Source organism: Mandrillus leucophaeus, unplaced genomic scaffold (assembly GCF_000951045.1).
Source record: "Mandrillus leucophaeus isolate KB7577 unplaced genomic scaffold, Mleu.le_1.0 Scaffold670, whole genome shotgun sequence".
NCBI lineage: Eukaryota > Metazoa > Chordata > Mammalia > Primates > Cercopithecidae > Mandrillus > Mandrillus leucophaeus.
The window spans coordinates 480450-502191 of NW_012107253.1; the positions used below are offsets into that span (position 1 = coordinate 480450).

At 37.7% G+C, this 21742-nt stretch overlaps 1 protein-coding gene across 5 annotated transcripts in view; it reads right to left on the minus strand.

Moving 5' to 3' along the window:
• Window positions 1–21742, minus strand: part of NSF (N-ethylmaleimide-sensitive factor) — a 164549-nt gene that overhangs the window by 27030 nt on the left and 115777 nt on the right. For all 5 annotated transcript variants that reach the window (XM_012001929.1, XM_012001930.1, XM_012001932.1 and 2 more), the window contains 3 exons: window positions 19807–19940; window positions 7897–7963; window positions 5579–5658 (listed from right to left, as the gene is read on the minus strand). In XM_012001929.1, coding sequence (XP_011857319.1) covers window positions 5579–5658; window positions 7897–7963; window positions 19807–19940 — 281 coding nt within the window. The remainder of the gene's footprint in view (window positions 1–5578; window positions 5659–7896; window positions 7964–19806; window positions 19941–21742) is intronic.

Genomic DNA, 21742 nt, shown 5'->3' on the forward strand with positions numbered 1-21742 from the left:
ATATTACAAATATAGTAGCCATCTAATATCAGTGACTTAATAAGCAGGCCACTAAGCTGTCAATCGTCATAGTTTTCTCTTTTTTTTTTTTTTTTAAATAAAAGAAATGAAGCCCAATGCAAAAGTCACCACATCAGTGGATTAAAATTAATGTGTCTGGCAAAATGACTAAGCCTCTTTCCTAAAGTGGTTATATATCTTACTGAGTCATATCATAGTCATTAGCCAGAGTTAATTTCGAACAAATAGATGGAGAGATACTCATGTTTAGGCCTGCATTATGTGGAGTCTCTTCCATTTTCTGCTTATTTCACTAAAGCAACCCAAAGCCTGAAGAGCTGCTTAATATTATCAAGATACCAAGACGTCCTAATAACCATATCTGAAGTAAGACTGCTAAGATGTCATGTAAGGACTACACGAAAAGCAATGTTGTCTAGAGACTGCTGATGTTAAAAACAAAACTCATGCAGAAACAAGTGTGTCTGTCCAAGTCCCCATCCTGAGAATGCTGACAGTTTCTTGTTGGTTCACACCTTAGGTCCTCCAAGCTTTAAGCTGTATTTCTCTTACTAGGTAATATTCCTAGGTGTCAGAAGAGCGAGGAAGTTACTATTCTCAACAACATCATAAAATTTAGCCAAAACACTAATAACTGTTAGGTCTGAGTTCTACTTCAGTAATACTGCTATGAAGTTAGAGTGGTTAATTCTTTTTTTGTAAAAGTTTAACGTTTCCAAAGAGTTTTCCAACTGTTGAGCTTCACATGAGTTATACATGGACTAAGATATCAACTCCTGCCAGCTGTCGGGAGGGCCAGACCCTTGGCCAGTTGTGAGTGGCCTCATCCACTTACCCAAGTGTATCATCAGATGTTACCATTTCATATGCACCATGATCTAAAAAGGTTGGGAAGCACTGAACTGAGGAAGGATTGCTCCTCCATAAATTACAAGGTTACCCTGTTACATACAGATGAGGTTTTCCAGTTTGATGCACAAAAGTGTCAAACCCAGCATTAAACAGTGAGGTTAATGGGCTTAACTACTCTCACACTTGTTGAGGAAACTGGGAAATCATGTCATTTTACAGCCCAAGGAGCTCCTTTTCAGACACTTTGTCTCCCAAAAAGAAAAAAAAGGTGGCAGAAGAGATCTATGAGGAAAATAATCAAGCCACTGGTGCTGCAGGCTGCAGGAAGAGTTACCTGGCCTTAACACTCACTACTGCTTCCTCCTTGACATTAAGACCAAGGCTTTCATCCTCCTGATCTTGAAAAGCACATTCCCCTCAACTTCCATAAATCTGCAAAACTTGAAAAGAGCCCCAGTGTCATCAAGTAAAAGAGACGGCGTTAGGAATCTCACTGGAAGGAGGGGTGTCTTCAAGCCTCTCACTGCTAAGCCGGACATTTCCTAACACTGGACAAATTGTACGTCCAGCTCAGGGAGGGTGAACTGCAGTGGTCTTTTACCCTCCAAGCCAATTGTTAGCTTTTCACAGGAATCAGCAGGGAAGCACATGTGAAACCTCTGTGTGACGGTGAGCACCCCCATGCCTTGTGTGACTCTGCATGTAGATGAAGCAGGCTGGGAGCTTTCTTAGCTGCTGCTGCTGAGTTCTCAGAGAAGCCCTTTTCTCCGGCTTGGCTCCCTGCTGGGACAGCCCTTTTCAATTTTTCTATCCCCTCTCGATCTCTTCTCCTGCAGAACACAGGGAAACTTGATTGAAATAAAGACCTAGGGAACATGTTTTATTTTCTCCTGTTCAATCCATTTTAGAAAAGCTTTTAATTGGTTTTAAAAAGATGCTAAACAAAATGTGATGATGTTTTTCAGTCTTCACGAACTACAGATACCACTTTTTATACTTTCAAAGGGCTAATAAATCAATCATGAAATTAACTCTGCAGCTAAATTTAAAGCAAATCCACTGAATACCAGGTTCATTAAAAATCTATGCATTTACTTAGAAAAATTTAAAATTCAAACAAAATTATCCTAGTAACTGAAATCTGACTTGAATTTTTAGTTCTACACTGAAAATCCAAGACTAAGGCAATCACAAAGGGAAAAAAGGAGGGCTTGGGAACCAGTTTTAATAAGCCAATTTACAAGAAGGAAGGGGTGGTGGGGGAGGGGAGGAAGGAGAAAAGAGAATATCTGGATACATAACAACATAGTGCCCCTGAAGGGATTCTTTTATTTGAGTATGTGCACACATGCACACACAATTTTTCTGTGTGAAAGCTGGAAATTCAACAAATGCAAAACTGAGGATTCAGTGACTGATATGATTACTGTATTGTGTGTAAAGTGTAGTTCCTCCTTTTAAAGAAAAATGCTCACAACTTCTGTTTTCTTACCAGTAATAAATATTTTTCTACCACTCTAAGCATTTCTATAATATTTAGCTGAATATACCTTTAATATTTAACTAAAAGATCTGAAAAACCTATATGCTAATGGTTTGATAAAGTGAATCCTTCCACTTTACAATGACTAATATTCTTGACACTTGGATCAGCCTGAAAATTTCCCCTTATTTTCTTGAGAGAATATAAACATTTTAAAAAGCAAGGTGGTATGTGACAAAGCACATTTTTATTTTGTCAAATATATGCCAACTAGAAATACTACAAATATTAATTTATCCTGCCACTGATTTATGTATACTGCAGGTAATCTGGCAGTCCAGGTCAGAGTCACCAAATTCTGATTAATGACCAGATGGTGTTCCCTTCAGAGAGAACCCCTGCCATTTCCAATCACTAAGGCAACCACATCTCTTACTTCTTACATATTTTTATATTCTTCCTCTTCAGTCCTCAGATACATTCATTCCATGTTCTTTTTAAATGATCCAATTCCTTTTTCTCCCAAGCTGGGCCATGTACCTTGGATGCTCACCCCTCACTTCTAACTCTATGTCTCCTTTCATCATTTAAGTAGCTTCTAAATCACGTCTAAAAAACATAACCGCTTGAGATATGATTCACAGAGCACACAGTTTACCCATTTAAAGTGTACAATTCAGTGTTTTAGTATATTCACAGATAGACACAACACTACCAAAATCAATTTTCCAGCATTTCTGTCACTCCAAAAAGAAACTTCATCCCCATTAGCAGTGACCTCTAGTTCTTCTCATTCTCCCCTCCCAGCCCTAGGCCATCCCAAATATACTTTCTGTCTTGATAGATCTGCCAATCCTGGACATTTCACATAACTGGAATCATCCAATACGTGGTCTTTTTGACTGGCTCCTTTTGCTTAGCATGTTTTCAAAGTTCATTCATGTTGTAGCATGTATAGTACTACCTTTTTTATTGCTGAGTAATATTCCATTATATGGATATACCAGATTTTATAAGATAAACATTTAGTTATGAATAATGCTGCTATGAATACTCACATACAAGCTTTCATGTGGACATATGTTTTCATTGCTTGTAGGTGTATACTCAGTGGAATAGCTGGGTTATATGGTAACTCTATGCTTAACCTCTTGAGGAACATTCTCACCGGCAGTGCATACAGGTTCCAATTTCTCCACATCTTCACCAGCACTTGTCATTATCTGACTTTTTGATGATAGCCATTCTAGCAGGTATGCAGTGAGTGGTATCTCACTATTGGTTCTGACTTGCATTTCTCTGATAACTAATGATGTTGAGTATCTCTTCTTATACTTATTGACCATTTGAACTTTACTTATTTTTGAATGTTTTCACTCTTATCATGCCCTGTCTAAATATAAACTCCAGCAATACGAAAACCCTTAATTAAGCCCACTAAAATGAAAAGACACTAAAAAAATTTTTTTGTTGATAAGGTATTGGTGAATCACGTATGTATAAACCTCTATGCCATAGGCTGTGAGATTTAAAAGCATAAGATAATGTTCCTTCCCTCAAAAATCTTACAATAAGTTTTACAACACAGAAAAAATTATTCTTAAATCTTAGTGTGGCAGGTCATTCGTTAATAGTTTCTGTTTATTTCTGTTAGCATCCACTTTGGATCACAAATGCTTCTTAGCCAAGGGGGTGTACCTCTGTTTAAATCAATGTGTATAGTATTTAACAATGTAAAGAACAAGAAGTACAAGACAGCATTGAAGTTATTCTTCCTTCTCCCAAGTGACTTTTAGCATAAATTATTTTCAGCTAAAAAAAGAAATATTTTAAGAAATAAATTTAAATGCCTAGAAAAAGTCCCACATTCTAATAGGTTTTAAAATTAATATGCTGATATGATAAAGTTTTTTTGTGTGGGCATGATATATGTAGACACTGGGGGGTAATTATTTCTGTTTCAGCAACTTTAGATATATATGTTTTACTTATTTATGAAAATACTGGAGGAATCATGATATATGTAGATATTGGGAGGTAATTATTTCTGTTTCAGCAACTTTAGATATATACGTTTACTTATTTATGAAAATACTGCAGGAATCAGAGAAAGAGAAAAAACACTCATTTCTCTAACTTCACCCTTAGTATAAGCTAAGACTCCAATTATTAGGAATGATGGTTTATGCAAAGCTGATTTAAAAATCCTTCCACAATACATATATGTTGTAAATTTTCAAGACTGTTATAGGTTATGTTTCTTCTCACTATTTTAGAAGTTAAAAAAAAACTCTAGGAAAACCAAGACAAGTCCTTTACTTTTAAGTGCAAAATACACGCACGTATGTAACTGTTAAATTAAAAATTAGATTCACCAGTTTAAGAGTAAATGTTTTCCTTACAGATTAGTTTCTATTTCTGACTTTAAATATGAGATTCTCATACAGACATTAAGATGCTTTTCAAGTCAGTGTTTAACTGCTTTGTACCTGCCTTTGATTGGCATTTTTCAAGGTTACAGCATGCAGAATCAATCAAGAGAACTCATGTCTTGTGACACAGCCAAACATGCTCTGGCAGCCTCTACATAATTAACATATTTAACCAACCTTCATAGGTTGGTTTTAAATTTGTTAACCTACCAAAATCACAAGTCTCTAATAGCCACATCAGTAAAAATGCAACCACAGGAACCAAGATCCTGGCTATAAATTCACTCCTCAAAAGTGCCACATGACCCAAGAAAAATAACTCCAGATCATCTGTTAAAAATAGTTTTTTTTTTTTTTTTAACTGCCCAAAGAAAATAAACTTAAATATCCCCATAAACAAATTTTTAAGAAAACCCATGAAATTATAAATGAAACAAATGGGAACATATTCAATGCCTTCTCTATTAATAGCATAATCTCCCTTGGGAGTTGGAGGTGGTAGGGATATGTAATATGGTGGAAAACTTACAAAACAACAAAATACAATGCTAATTGTTGTATCCCACACAGAAACTGTGGGATTTTGATTTCTTCAGAAAAGGAATGGAAAAATTATGTTGAGAAAATAATTTACCTTAAGCAGAAGTCAAGACCAGATGACCTTTCAAAATCCTTTCAACAACCGAATTTTACGTTTATGATAACCTGCTTATTTAGAGACTGCATCATTATATGCAATTTACTAAAAAACCCTTTGTTAAAATATTCCATATCAGTAGTATTATTTTACCTGAGGAGGTGCCTTTTTCAGTAAAACGAGAAGAGCCTGTAATACAAGATTTGAAAATCGAGGGCCAATAGGGACATAATCTGGAAAAGAAATATTATTATGTTTAGGGATTTGATTCACATGTACATATTCCAAACATTCAGTTTCTTTTTTGAATCAAAAGTAAACAGTCCCTACATAAGCAGAATACATATAGAAAAAGAAAAAAATTTTTAGAGTAAACAGTCTCAAATAACAGTCATACAACTATTTATAATAAGAAAAAAAATCTCTAATAACCTAAATGCTTAAAATATAAGAACACTTATCTGTAATTTTTTTTTTTGAGACAGGGTCTTGCTATGTTGCCCAGGCTTGTCTTGAACTCCTGGGCTCAAGCAACCTTCCTGCCTCAGCCTCCCAGTTAGCTGGGATTATAGGTTACCATAATCCCACTGTACTCGGCTCTATAAATTTTTTGAAAAAGCTTCTAAATATTCACTTTGAGTTCATGTAGACTTTTTTCCTGGGATTATTTTAGAGGAAAAAAAATCCCAGGTGTATTTACCAAGCATTTCTAAGAAGTTACTGCAAACCATGGCAGTTCAGTACACTGATATTAAAACATGATGTTAGAAAATGGGCAAAGGGGAAAATAAGTAATTTCAATAAAACTGAAACAATGGCAGAACCACTAAGATGGGCCCTCAGATGGTAAGGAACAGATAACTTTCTAAGAGAACATCCTACCTGTTAAACATTTACCAATAATTCAAGATTCAGCGTAAATGTCACCTGCTTAGTTTTCTCTGCATACTGCATATGCACCCCTGCCCGGTGCTTAGAGCTACTTTCAGGCCCCTGAGGTCAAAACTGATCCCTCCATTTTCAGACTGTCTACCAGATGAGAACAGTGGGAAGGAAAATAAAAATAAATAAATAAAAACCAGAATATCCAAAATACATGGCACATTCTACTTTGCATTAACATTTGCCAACATATGTTATAAAGACATGCAGCATCTTCTTTTTCTGAGACTCTTAACACTTCTACCAGAGGAGGAAGGGCTCAGCAAGTGCTTGTTGAATAAATGAGCAAGCATGTACAGATGATAACCATTCATACCGGTGAAATGTACTCAGAGGGCACACATTCCTGACATGGTAGTGTTGCTATGACCACACACCTCAATTGTGTCAAGATAAAGGAATTTATACAGAGCTATAAGTTTGTGCCTAAAAGCTTTTAAAGAAATCATCCCATAAACTGGGCTGAGATGTATCAAACCTAGGAGACCCAAAACCCACTATCAATTTATGGAGACCTCACAGATACACCAGCTTTGCTTTATAACAAACACTGCCAAAACTTAAAAAATAAATAACAGAGGACCAAAAGCAAGTCTGAAAATGATGGGAAAAATGCAGTAAGAAGAGTTAGCTTGAAATCATGACTACAGCATTATGGACAGCTTAAGGAAGAAGGGATTATTCAGACACTGGGTAGTATTTTCAGATGTTATTAAGTCACCAGGTGGGTTTCTATTTCAATAGAGTTTATTACCCCTTCCTGAGCCATTGTTGTAATGAATTTATGTCAGACTGATTTAATTTTACAGTGAAATTAAATTAGCAACAACTTTCTGGCACTTCCTTGCCGTTTATTTCTTATGAGTTAAGTGCCAGGACCAAGTCTTTTTCATGTTTGTATCCTGTAGGAGTGCACTTCAACACAGGAGATATTTAATACATATTTTAAAAATTACTATAGAGCACTTTTAACTTACAAAATTTTTTCAAGATTTATTATCCCACTTTTGTCTTCACAATTACTCTGTGGGATAAGCAAGAGAGGGATTATAGTCTCTGTTTTGTAAGAGCAGAAACTGAGGTGCAGAGAGCTTACAACTTCTGCCCTTAGTGTTTTAGTGAATTTGCGGATTTCACTGTGATCCTAAACCCTTCTTTCATTAGCTCTGTCAAAGTTCACAAGTGGATTTCTGAGCTATAGGCAGCTCAGAGGTCCTAAATAACAGATATACCCATCAATGAAAATTATTAATCATTTACTATGGCAAGCGCACACTGGAGGATACAAAATGAGACGTGGGCCCTTACAAGAAAGCAGTTTATAATGTTGTTAATAGTCACAGGGCATATTAAAACGAATACTATCACTGATGTCAGCTATTTAAGAGATGTTATATTTCCTTATAAGACAAAGAAAGGTATTTCTATTGCTCTACAGTTTATAAATACCTGTTAATTTTCTCTTGTAACTTTTGAGATATTAGCTGTAATGTGGCAAAGATAATACAACAGCAGAAGTTAGGACTCACCAAGCAATCTCTCAATGTCATCCACAACCACACAACTGAGCTGGGATTTGTATGCATCATCAAAGATCTGAAAGAAAACAAAGTCATTTATTATCTCACTGTCCTCCATAGTTATGACAATTTCCAAGAAGTTTCGTTATTTCTTGAGCAATACTAAACAAAGCACAGGAAAACAGCAACACTTTGGACTATAATAAATTAGAATTGACACAACTGGATCACAGCTGAAGAGAGAGCAGGCTAAGGCTGTTTTCAGCACTAACAGCTGTGTGTGTCACACCTGGGCATGCTGGGGACTAGCTGATCATTAATCAACTGACACGTCCCATCACTTCTATCACACTGGTCTCTGGTATCTGTGTCAGGAGCAGGACTTTAGTGTCCTGCAGGACGCAAGAGCTAGATGGAGCCATAAGAAAGGTGTAAAATAAAACTGGATGTCATTTTACTGTCTGTAGGAATTGTGGCTCTGTTAAGCAGAAATAACACCAAAAGATCAGAATTCTGTCAACTCAAATCAGACCGTAATGGTAAAAGAGTTTACAAAAGAATTAAAGGTTGAGTATGAAGGATCAGATAGATGTACGTATAAAACCAGACAAAAGATATGAATGCACTGTCTTAAGATGGACAAGGAAATGAGAATGAAATTAAGCAGTGAAAGAACTGTTTTAGCCTGGCAAGGATGTAGTAATTTCAAATCAGATAGAAGAATTAGCTTAACTGCAAGTTGAATAGAAGTACTCAAGGCCTTGAGACTAGCCTTTTTGGAAATGAAGGTCCTATTCCAGAGACTATAGGTGGGGCTCAGGAAATCTCATTGGTGTCATGAGTAAGAATTAGTTTCTGCATCCCAGCCCAGTCTCTCTGGTTGATAACCAAGCTCAGTACATCAAGATAGTAAACCCTATCCCCACCCACACCAACATCTTGCTTGGAATGGCATATATTCCTTTCTGGGTATCTTTTAACCATTGAAGATTTATAATTAGGTACAGAAATAAAATCAAACTCACGATATTATTTTTCATGTTAGGTTTAAAAACAACCTGTGTATACTTGGTTTTTAAAGTATTCCTAACAATTAAGAAATGTTACCATAATAGAGTCTCACTGTGACCATCTTGATTCAGTTCCTTCCTTACATCTTTCCTGGCATAAATATGGACAATTTCTTCAGATATTTAATCAGGTCAACCCCTCTGGTGAAAATGCTTTCCTATGCACCATCCCTTTACCCCCTAATCACCCTCCTACACTCTGTCTAAACCCCATCTATCCTTTCATCCTAAGCTATCTGTCTCCCCACTGGACCGTGAGGTGGATAAAAGCTTTACTCTGTTCGTGTTACGTCTAGTGCCCAGCACAGAACAGAATTCAGTAATGATGTCTGCTCTATAGGTTCAATGGTTGAATACAAGTTTCAATTCAATCTTGCCATAAATCACTTGTCTTCTCCTTTGGCACAGGATTTTGTATATTACGTGTATATATTATTGATGCATTGTACTGTTCTTGTATCATACTAGATTGCAAGCCCTCAGATGGCAAGTACTGTCTTAATTACCTCTGTATCCTCATATCATTTAATATAATGCCTTATTAGAGAGTAATTAAGAGGTATTTACTAAAAGAATAAATTTATGCATTTTAAATTCAAGTAGAAATATTGAGTGAGAAGTTGGAGATATCTGATTGAAGTCAGGGAATGGAAATCACTCTCAGGACTGCTGAAATCGTGACAAAGGATGCGATCTTCAAGGAGAAATGGTAGAAGAAGAAAAAAGGCCTAAGGACTGAGTCTTGGAGTGCTGCCTTATTCATTCACTCACTCAACAAATATTTTTGAATTCTTACATTAACGAAGGCACTGCAGAGGATAATAAGTAAGACAAAAATGATCCTACTTTCACAAAAGTTAGAGTTGGGGAAGCAAGTCACATGTAATTATAATAAAGCATGACATTATTAGGCTAGGGGAAATACAAGATGATATGGGGGCACAGGGTAGGCAGTATTTCCCCAGTGCCTTGGAAGTTAGGCATAACTATGGGGCTTGCTTTACTTAATGAAATACGAGGGAAATATACCCCTTTCTGAAAGAAGCCTTAGGAGTCACTGCATGATTCACCACATTCCTTTTCCTGCCTTGGCTATCATGGAATCACATGTAAGATGGGGTCTCCATTAACTATTAGCTTGAGTCTCTGAGAAAATATAATGAACAGAATGCACTGTCTCAGCCATGATGGAGATATAGTAGGTGAATAAAAAATAAACTTTGCTGTGTTAAGCCACTGAGATTTTCGGGTTGTTCTTTAATGCAGCATAACTCAGCCTATCTTGACTCTTAAATGGACCTAGGGAGACAGGACAGTCTCCTAAATTTAGGAAGTGACACTTAACCTGAGACTTGAAGCATGAACAACAGTTAACCAGTGGAAAGGGTGGAAGAAAGTGTTCTAAGGAGAGTATACTGAAAATTAGGAGACACAGAGATGTGAACATTCAGGGACACTGCAGGAACGGTCAACAAGAATTAAAATAAAGTGGTGTTGGTGTCAATGTCAGTGGAGTGGTAGGCGAGATGAATTAGAAGAGGTGATGAAGGAACTTGGACGTAAAGAGTCTTACAAATTTCATGAGTTAAAATTTTATTGTAAAGGTAATAAAAAGCCACTAAAGGGTTATAAGCAATGGACTGACATGTCAGGCTTATGTTTTAGAAATATTTTTTTGATTGTATAGAAAAGCATTAGAGAGGAATAAAAGTTAACTGAGACTGTGGAATTCCAGGTGAGAAATGATGGTGGCCAGGGAGTGGGTGCGCTGGTAAGTGGATAGAATCTAGAGATGTTTAGGAGTAAGAACTGAAAGAACTTGGTGAATGAATGGGTGTGGTGATGAAAAAGAAAACTGTAGTCAAGGATCCTTCCTGATTTGGCAACTGAAATAAAACACAGAGGTGAAGCTGGTTTGAGAATGGATCATGAGTACATTTAAAGAGCAAGAAGAGAAAGGCGTTTTATCTCCTCCTCCCCAAACACAGAAAAAGAGAAAATGAGAATAGGGTATTTATTTCTGTCTCTTGATACATAATGATGGCTCCTTTTGGTTTTGAGTTGCTACATTCAAGACAACTGAAAAGCTCAGAAGCAGTTCTACAGCGGTTCTTTGCTTTTTTTTTTTTTTTTTTTTGAGATGGAGTCTCGCTCTGTCACCCAGGCTGGAGTGCAGTGGCCGGATCTCAGCTCACTGCAAGCTCCGCCTCCCGGGTTTATGCCACTCTCCTGCCTCAGCCTCCCGAGTAGCTGGGACTACAGGCGCCCGCCACCTCGCCCGGCTAGTTTTTTATATTTTTTAGTAGAGACAGGGTTTCACCGGGTTAGCCAGGATGGTCTCGATCTCCTGACCTTGTGATCCGCCCATCTCAGCCTCCCAAAGTGCTGGGATTACAGGCTTGAGCCACCGCGCCTGGCTGGTTCTTTGCTATTTTTTTGAAGACAGAACCAACAGGGTAGTCAATGTGGTATCTTATAAACTCAGGTAATTTTAAGGAATCACTGACAATAATGCTTTGCTTTTCAAAACATATTTCAGAATTCTACTAAAAGCTCTGATGTAAGCATATAACTCTGACCACTAGGCTGTGAGATCATGAATTAGAGTCACAGGCACCTGGGACACCACAGCCTGGCTGGTTGCAGTAGTTCTATGTTTTTCCTTCTCAAAACAAGGTACAGCTTATATGGCTGCAAGGACCTTACTCAGGACATTGCTTAGGTCTAAACTGATGATGACTTCCTACATAATATGTAGTCTCACCAACTTATCTCAGATATTGTAATTCACAAAGCATTTCAAATCACTTCACAGTTGACTGCATGGCCTACACATAACACTTGAGAGGAAAAATACAGCAGTCACTTAATATCAAGTAGTGACATTTGTTTTTGTTTTTTGCAGTTGGTCTCTGTACTAACTACTATCAAGAGGGAGAGGTGCACTCACAGCAAGCTCTATTAACACACTGACCATGACGAAGGCTGTGCAATTCCAGTTGTAACCTGACTAGTTTCAGGTAACCAGTCAACTGAAACTCCTCTGGGTAGTTACTGTGCTCTAACTTAAATACACATGCACACACCCCTTTCTCTTCTCACACGTCCATTTTCTTTCTTATCTAGTCACTAGTGTAACCTGTGCTCATAACTCTTCCCAGGATCCACAATTTCTGCCTAGTCTCCCAGGTCCCTTAGTCCCTTTCACTCTTTCTGGCCCAGGCCCCAGCAGAATTCTAAGATACTCAGAGTTGGTTGGCAAGTACATGAGGTTAGCTGCCATAGTAAAATCTAAGTGAGATATTTACATACTGAGCCGGGAAGCTGCACCACAACTTTAGCTAGATAACCCCAAAAGGAGGAGAGGTACGGGAAAGAAAGATGCAAGAAAAGTACAATTGTACAAACTGCCCTAGTCAGACTAGTACAACTGAAGTGCCAAACTCACCATCAGTTATAGCACACAGCAGGTAATCCAAAGATGCCCCACCACAGAAGATGCCAGGAGGGCTGAGGCTGGAGGTAAGAAGGTAAGGACCGTATCTTACAGATTCCCCCCGAAAATTAGTCTTAAGAATGCATAGTCAGCCTAGTTTTATTAGGAAGTTTCCTGTAGAACAGATAAAATTATGAGCGTATTATAGGGTCTTAGAGTTAGGTGGGAAGTCTGAAAGAGAAGGCTAAATTAAAAAAAAAAAAAACAGGAAGAACTGAAGAAGGAAACAATGTGGGAAAGAGTGGCATCACTCAGCCTGTGTCTCATGAAATAACGAGAGGTCTATTCTAAAGAAGAGCAGCTCTAGAAAACACAGAAGCCCATTATGTCCACCTGTGCATGTAATGAGATCATCATATTAAACTGTAACCTCTCCTGCATGCAAAGGTGGAGGTATGACACAGGCTGGAAGGGCACGAGAGACAACCGAGAGTGTGGGGAGCCTGGGCTTAAGGCAAGAGTATGCCACACGCACTCCGCGAGACTCAGGGACAGAAGAAGCAGGGCTCTTGCCACACAGGGATTAGGGGCAGGTCTGAATATGGTGCTCAAGGACATGGCAAGCTCTTAAGACCCAGAGCCCACTCCTGGGATCTTCAGACAAGTGGGGAGCCACCTGTGTGTGGGAGAGGGGCAGCAGCTATGGGCTCCAGAGTCTACACAAGTGCAAATGGGAGCACGCCAGCATTCGTTCCATTAATCCCAGCCTTTCAGGATCACAAGGCACGACAAGCATGCTCTCAGGAGATTCAGCCCTCCATCCTCTGGGACCTCCTTAGTGCTCTTAGGTAAGCAAAGCCAAACACTCTGGTTCTTCTGGGGGCTGAAAGAGTTCATCTCAATTCTGAAGAGCTTGGCATGAAGTAACTAGTTAGTGGAAATCTGATGACTGTAGGAATCTGATGGCTTAGAAAATCCCTAATGCAGTAAATCTGTCAGTGATTAGTTAAAAGCATACTCTAATCATATTTGGTAGCATATAAAAATGTAAATGAGCAAACTCAAATGGGCCCTATCAGTAATAATCTCTAGTTTCTAAAAATAACTTGGGAGTAGACCAAGCAAACATTAGCTGTCTGCTAATGAAACTGCCTCAGGAAGTGGACCTAAACTTTTGGCAAAGCTCTAAAGCTTCCTGGAATGACCTTAAAATCCTTTATTTGTTCTCCCTGCTTTTCAGGAAAAAAATCTTACATTTTCACATATTGTGAGCCACAGAGAAGGGTATGCTTAATAATATAAAAAGTCACAAGGTCTGAAAGTTCTGCACCAGCCTCCTTTCTATGCCAAAGAGATACAAGTGCCAAAAGACACAGTGTATTGAACAAAACAACAACAAATACCCACCCCCCCGCCATACAGGGACCTGTAGTCACTTCCGGAGTGCCCACTTCTCTCAGTTAATACATGCACAAACTTCAACAAATCAGCTACATTATATATTAGGATGTTAACCAAAAACACCCAAATTCTGTTGCTTAGTAACTGCTGTCAAAAGATCCCATTTCCAGCTCTGCTCTTTGTATAGACTAAACCATGAAAAGAGGAGGATTAGGCATCATGATTCTGTTCTGTGCAGACTACAATTTGCAGTGGGATTTACAGGAGGATATTCAAAGAAGATTATTTCTTTCTTGCAAAGCTAGTGGAAAGGAAAATTTCTTCCATTAATTTTCAATCCTTTGAAAATAAGACTATATCATGTTATTAATGGGTACAGTTTTATAAATCACTGGTAGTTTTACTTAGTTTTGTTCAAACAATTTAGTTCTATCTGATTGTTCTATTTCGTCTCTACTGATTGTATACTCAGAAAGCATCAAGATTAGGTAATTAGCTAAAATCAAATTCTGCTTTCTTCTTTTGTTCATTTAATGGCACGAATAGAACTAGTAAAATAGATTTTTAAAAAAGTATTGATGCAAAAATGGACAAAGGAATTAAAATTTTAAAATAGAATGAAGTTTGGGAAGCAAACATAAAATAGGGGAGAAGGGGAAGGTCTGTGAATACTTCAAATATCTTAATGGAACATATGGTATACCCCCCAGAATGTGAGGACAATACCTCATACATACTTCAGCAGTGTTGAGGAGTTTATCCATGGAGAAAGGATTCACTAATAAGCAAATTAAGAGAAGTACAAGGTGAATTTTAAATTAATTGAGAATAAACTACTTTCATGTATTTTAGCACCATCCATTTGTGAAAAAGAGGCAATAGTATGATTATAATAAAATCTCATGTACTCATTAAAGCAAGCCTAACAGCCCTCCCTAACAAAAACTCTTACCTGTTGGTTTAAGTAATCAAATGGTATGTAAAGATGCTCTATGAATTAACTAATTCAGACCACAAGTCCTTAACAAAAATTAATGTGTTACATATTTCTGAGTTTCACAGACTATTGTCATTGCAAAACATTTTGAAAAATCTTTAAATGTGAGCATTTAGTCATTGAAATGTAGCTAAAGAAATAATTAAATGCTAACCTTCTGCCTATCAAACTGGCAAAAATATTTTAATAATATAAAAAACAGGTGAGAATCCCAAGAAACTCATACTCTTATATGACGCGGCTACAGGTGTAAACTATCACAAATTTCTGAAGGGGTAGGCTTTATAAAACCAAGAGTATTTTTTACCTAAGAGTTTTGATAGCAGTATGTATCAAATATCTTTACAATACTAACATTTTTACCTTAGCAATCACACTTCTGAGAATTTGTCGTAAGGAAATAATAAAAAACGTATGTATAAGAATAAGTAAAAATACCCAGTACACTTCATTGATTTCATATTATATCCCAGGCACTGTGTGATACTTTACAGAAATTACCATCAAATTCTCACAATAACCCTACAATGCAGTTATTATCTTCATTTGACAGAAGAGAAAACAGTGGCTTATAGGTTAAATGACGTATCCAAGGTCATTCGGCTGGTCAGTGTGGAGAGCTGAGCAAGCCCAAATTCTCTGTCATGTTATGCTACTCTAGTGAAGAAAAACCTAATAAATGGGGGCAGTAATTTCCCTAGTTTGGTAGTCCTATGGAATACTGTTTTTATATAAATTTTTAAGATTTAGTTATTATGGCTACAAAATAACTATACATATTTATGGAGTACATGCACTATTTTGATACAAGTATAAAACATGTAATGATCAAATAAGGGTAGTTGTGAAACTCATTAAGCATGTATCATTTATTTTTGTTAGGAATATTCAATTTCCACTCTTGTAGTTATTTTGAACTATATATAATTTTTTAAAAAAATCAAACAACAGCTTTTACTGAGCTTCAGGTGGGGCTGGCCCCGCATGGCCAGTACAGCAGCGTGCCCTCGAAGGCCAGTCTGTGACGTGACAGGAAATGCAGGGGTGCACACATTGGGGCTGCCTTTTGGCACTCATTGGGGTGGGTCAGGGTAGAGCAAACACCAAGGTTCTCTGGAGATCAGAACTGGCCAGAGCAGCCACCTTCTCCCTCAGGACCAGCTGAGTCAGTCCCCAGGCCCTGAGGTGGTATCTGCATCCTGGTCCATGGGGCATTACTGGTGTCACTGCTCCGAGGGAAGAAGATGGCCAGCCACTCAATCAGGATGATGAACAGGCCACCACCCACCACTAGCCCCAAGCAGATCCAGCAATGGATGTTCTCCCAGCACTTCGTGTGGACCGGGGTCTTTGTTGTCTTGCTGAAGGCTGAGCACATATCCAGGAGTTGGTCTGAACACTGCTCCAGTTTGGCCAGTTTCCCATCATGCTCCAGGATCTTGTTCAAATTGTTAAGCATGATTTCCGTCACCTTGTTCGCCTGCCACTGGCACTGCTCCAACTCTTTCCCCTGCCATTGCCACCGCCACCACACCCTCTCCCTGAACTATACATAATTTCATTTTTTAGACAGAGTCTCGCACTGTCGCCCAGGCTGGAGTGCAGGGGTGTGATCTCGGCTCACTGCAACCTCCCCCTCCCGGGTTCAAGCAATTCTCCTGCCTCAGCCTCCCGAGTAGCTGGGATTACAGGCGTGTGCCACCACAACTAGCTAATTTTTGTATTTTTAGTAGAGACAGGGTTTCACCATGCTGGTCAGGCTGGTCTCGAACTCCTGACCTCGTGATCCCCCCACCTCAGCCTCACAAAATGCTGGGATTACAGGCGTGAACCACCACGCCTTTAAGTATAGTTAATTTATTGTGCTGTTGAACACTAGATCTTATTACTTCTATTTAACGGTATTTTTATACCCATTGACTATCTCCTCCTTATTCTCCCATCCCCACTACCCTTCCCAGCCTCTGATAACCATCACTCTAACTCTACCTCCGTGAGTTCAATTGTTTAGTTCCCATATATGAATGAGGACATGTGATATTTGACTTTTTGTGCCTGGCTTCTTTCACTTAACATAATGTCTTCCAGCTCCTTCATCCATGTTGTTGCAAATGACAAGGATTTCATTCTTTTTAAATGGCTGTGTTATAGTCCACAGTGTATATGTACCACATTTTCTTTATCCATTCATCCTGAGGGACATTCATCCTGAGGGACATTCAGGTTGATTCCATTCCACTACTGTGAATACTGCTGCAATGACCTTGGGAGTTTAGATAACTCTTTGACACACATATTATTTATAATTATGAAAAAAACCTGGAAACAACCTAATGGTCCAACAAAAAAGGGACTGTTCAGATATTAGACAGCTATTAATTTAAAATAATACTCAGATAAGCTTTAGTTACACTGAAAAAAGTTCATAATATTTTAAGTGAAAAAAACAAGTTTACACCAGTATGTTTCAATGTCATTCCCAATATATAAGGGAGGGGTAAATGTGTTCATGTGTATATGCGTGTCTGAGTGGTAAAGAGAATTGAAGGACAAATATGAATTTATTTTTATTTTCTTCTGTTCTTTCTTGTATTTTCTAAATTATTTCTGTAATTAGAAAAAGCTACCTTATTTTTTGCACTTACAACAAAAGAAAGGTTTTCTCCAGAAATACAAAACTTTATAAATTATTTGTGCTCTGAAAAAAAATTAAAACATCTTCCCATCCTCACACTAAAAACGGAGGGGCAAGAACAGTAGTGGGAGGTAGACTAGAACTTATACTAAAGAATGACATTTACATTTCCTTTTCAAAAACAACCTGGAAGACTTAGCATCTTTAGACTGGTTTGAGCCCTTAGGCTTTTGTCAACCTATCATTAGGTAACAATGTGAAAACTATTTGCAGGGAAAGATTTTGTAATATTCCTAATATATTTCCAAGACACCTATGCTTCATTCTTTTCTCTTTTCTGAACTTTAATTACAAAGAATAGTATTTTTCCCCCAAGGAAAACCAAAAATTCTAATATAAATTTATTATACTGCTGAAGCAGAAATAGTTTTTATAAGTTTAAGAGTGCATGGATGATCCGGGCAGTGAATCACGAATTAAAACAATTTTGAATAAGCTTGTATGGACACTTATTTTTATACTCCCTAGCCTTCCACTCATCTAAAACTCTACCTTGAAAGGCTTCAACAATTTGAAGATTAAATCATAAGTTATTAAGCCATTAATTTAACCATTTAAGCCTCTAAAATCAGCACATATTACCTTCCCCCTTCAAGTCAATTTGCAAGAGATTAAAATAATAAAAATGATAATATCTCACACTTACAAAGTAGCTTTGATCTGCAGAAGCCTAAAGTACTTTTAAAAAACTTTATAGAAAAACTAGGACCATCCACCCACATCTCAGAGTACATCTGAGGTAGAAGCTGGCAGCTGGTGGAAAGCAATGGAGTAATTTACCATCTGCAAAGCTGACTACTACTTTTGAAAAAGCACAGGAATAGATGATTTAGGAAAATGCAAATAGAATTAGCTATTCAATAAATAAATGGGACATTCAACAGCTACAGATTTCAAGGGCTGCTATTTAAATTTTTACCAGAAGAAGTGGGTTAAGGGTTCCCATCAAAGGGAAAACAAAAAAACAAAGAAAAACAGCCCTACCTACTCTAGGGAAATTACTGGTCCCCATTATTCTATTCAGATTTTCCTGGGAAGGACAGATACTACTGGTTTCACCTCAGAGACAGAATATGATATTATAAGTTCTTTTTGAGTCTGGCAATATTTCTCTTTCACACTCAATTTCAAAGATTTTTATGTATTTCTCTGGACTCTTCAGTGTTTATGCCTGGAATCCTGCTACAAGTTCTGCTTCCTCCATCCATCTGAAGTACCCTGTGCAATTTTCTGCCACCTGCACAAACAAGAGACTAGCTTTTCAAGCTTACATTTTTTGGGAGTCATCTTCCTTTTAAATCTATTTCTCCTCCTCAGTCTCTTTCCCAAAGAAACACCGAAGAATTCTACCCTATATCCTTATAGAGCGAATACCTAAGAGCAACTTAAAAGAAAACCCTGACCTGTCTTTACTAGGTAGCACTTCAATTCTCAAGATTCTTTCACCTCATTCTGATTTTCCCGCATTTCTTGGACTTACACAGTCAGTTCATATCTATAAAAGATCAAGCATGAAAAAAAGAATTTACATAAAAGAAATACTTCAGATGGATATAAGAAATAATTTGACTGGTAGTATGCAAAATTAGAAGAGCAATGGAAACATGATCTAACAAGTAAGATGGAACAGCCATTTAGAGTCTTCATCATTGATTTTTGTTGTTGTTGCATGGCACTTGCTTGAATGTGAGAGAGATGGACCAGATGGTCTTACAGACTTTTCAGCTCTAGGATTCTATTCTATGCTGTTCTAACTTCACTGATGGTATAAAGTGGCCATGTTAATTAAGAAGGTGACGAGTGGCACTTGGAGAAAGGAAGATGGATGAGAACTGCATCAAGTTACCAAGCAGATTCTGATTATTGCCTAATATAAAACTATCCTTTTGTAAGGATTCCTGGGACTATTTTCCCATCAATACATCTCTGTCTTCCTCAACTTAATTGACCCCAAACAGTTCAACTCTGTACCATAATGAAAGAACTTTAAAAAATCCTAAATGAATTTGTCCCACTTTATTCAAACATTTTCAACTATGACTCTTTTAATAAAATTGATACAAAACTAGGAAATGAAACAATCTTAATATGTATTAAACAAAGCATAATTTAGAAGGTAAAGGTACTCAATAAAATACATTACAAAGTTAAAAAATCTAAAGCAGTCACTGTTTCCCCCCAAATTCTGATAATTTGGTTCCAATTGAGAAGGACACAGTTGCTATGGGTTTATATGTATACATGTACAAAGGCATATATATGTGCACACACACACACATTTAAGAGATAGGAAATTAAAATGAAAGTAAAATCTTGATACCTTCTTCATGGCCTGACATTTGGCTGTTTCAGAAAAGCCAATCATTTTATCAGGAGAACAGATCTTGATGAACGGGAAGTTGGATTCCTCTGCAATTTTTGCAGCTAAAGCAGTCTTCCCACTGTGAGGAGGGCCTGCATAAAGACATGAGCAAGTCAGGGGAAAAAAGCCAACCTAAGCAAAGGGAAATAAAACAAGTTTAAACTTTTATCCAGAACATACTGAGGTCTTGACTAGTTGCTCATTAACATTTCCTGACACAATTTCACAGCAGACATGTTTTCTCTTATTTATTAGCAACTAAACTTAACGAACTAATTAGCATTTCTCAAAAGTATGGTGAAATACATGCCTCCTGACATTCTCACATACCCTTAATCTTTCAAACTTTTGGCAAAATAATCAGAGTATAAGGGTTTTGCTTCTTAAGAGAATGCATTCAAATGCATATCAGTACTTACGTTATTAGTTCTATCAAATCATTTGTCTAACAAAAAAATACAATCTTCTTAGGAGCTGATATTGGGGGCAGGGGAAAACTGCCTTATTAGAAGCAAATGTGATGTAAAAAGCTAGAATTCTAAAGACCCAGGCTTTCTCATAAAGGCAAGCAAATCTACAAACTTACCTACACTTAGACATCCCTGCCTTCCCTTCCCTGTTTTGGAAGCTGTGTCCCTCATTCAACCACAAACCAATCAAACTTTCCTTCCCATCTTCTCAGGAACCTGACATTACTGATTGTTCCTTTCTCCCATATGTTCAACTTCTTCCTCTTCCCTGAGGCCTTTCCAAAAGTGTTTTAGCATGTTCTAGTCTATCTGACAGTTTATTAAATAACAACAAAAAACTTTCTGGATATCATACCCCTCAACACTACACCTTCTTCTCCCTTCAAAATGGAACTTGCCTATGTAATTATTTACACTGGCTGCTTTTGTTCCTCACCTCCCACCCATCCTCACTAAATCTTATGGCTCCCAGCCCCATTACACCGAACAGGCTCCCATCAAGGTCACAAATGATCTCCATGTCATCAAACCCAACAAACACTTTGGTATCTTTTTCAGCCTCTTAGGAGCATTTGATACAATTCATAATTTCCCTCTTTCTTAAAATATGTTTCTTTTCTTGGCTTCTGTAATACACATTCTCTCTTTCCCCTCTTTCCTCTCTGGTTACTCTTGCTCAGTCTCTTTTGTCAATTTTCTGCTCTGTTTAGTCCTTAAGTGTTAACATGCCTCAGAGACAAGTTCTAGTCCTCCTTTTCATCTCAACCAATACCCTCACTGTAAGTGATTTCATCCACTCCCATGGCTTCAACCACAGTCTTATATACTGACAACTCATGAGTCTACTGCCAGCCAGACCCACATATCCAACAGGCAGGCAGATCAACATTTCCGATTTACTTCTCCTATATGACCCTTGAATTTAACATGTTCAAAACTGAACTCATCAACTTTCTTCCAGAAATCTGCTTTCCGTTAGTGTTCCCAATCTTAGTAAACAGCATCATTTACCAGGCTGTGTACGCCAGAACCCAGGGGGTCATGTTTGATACGTCTGCCCACATCCAACCTAACAAATATTTCTAAGTTTCCGCTTCTCCACCTACAAAATAGAGACAACAGCAGCATCGACCCTTGGAGGACTTAAGTGGGGTTTAAATAGATAGTATGTGCACGGTGCTAGTAGAGTGACTGGCAAATAGCAAGGGCTCAAAAAATGTTAGCTTAATTATGATTGACAATAATAATGTGGTCATTTTTATTCTATCTCCTAAATATTTCTAATTAGTCTACTTATCTCCATCTACACTACTCCACATGCTTCAAACCACAATCGACTCTCATTAAGGCTAATCCAACTGCTTCTAACCAAAATAGTCTCTCCTGTATCTTTTTGCCCCTCCAATCCATTCTCCATCATAAAG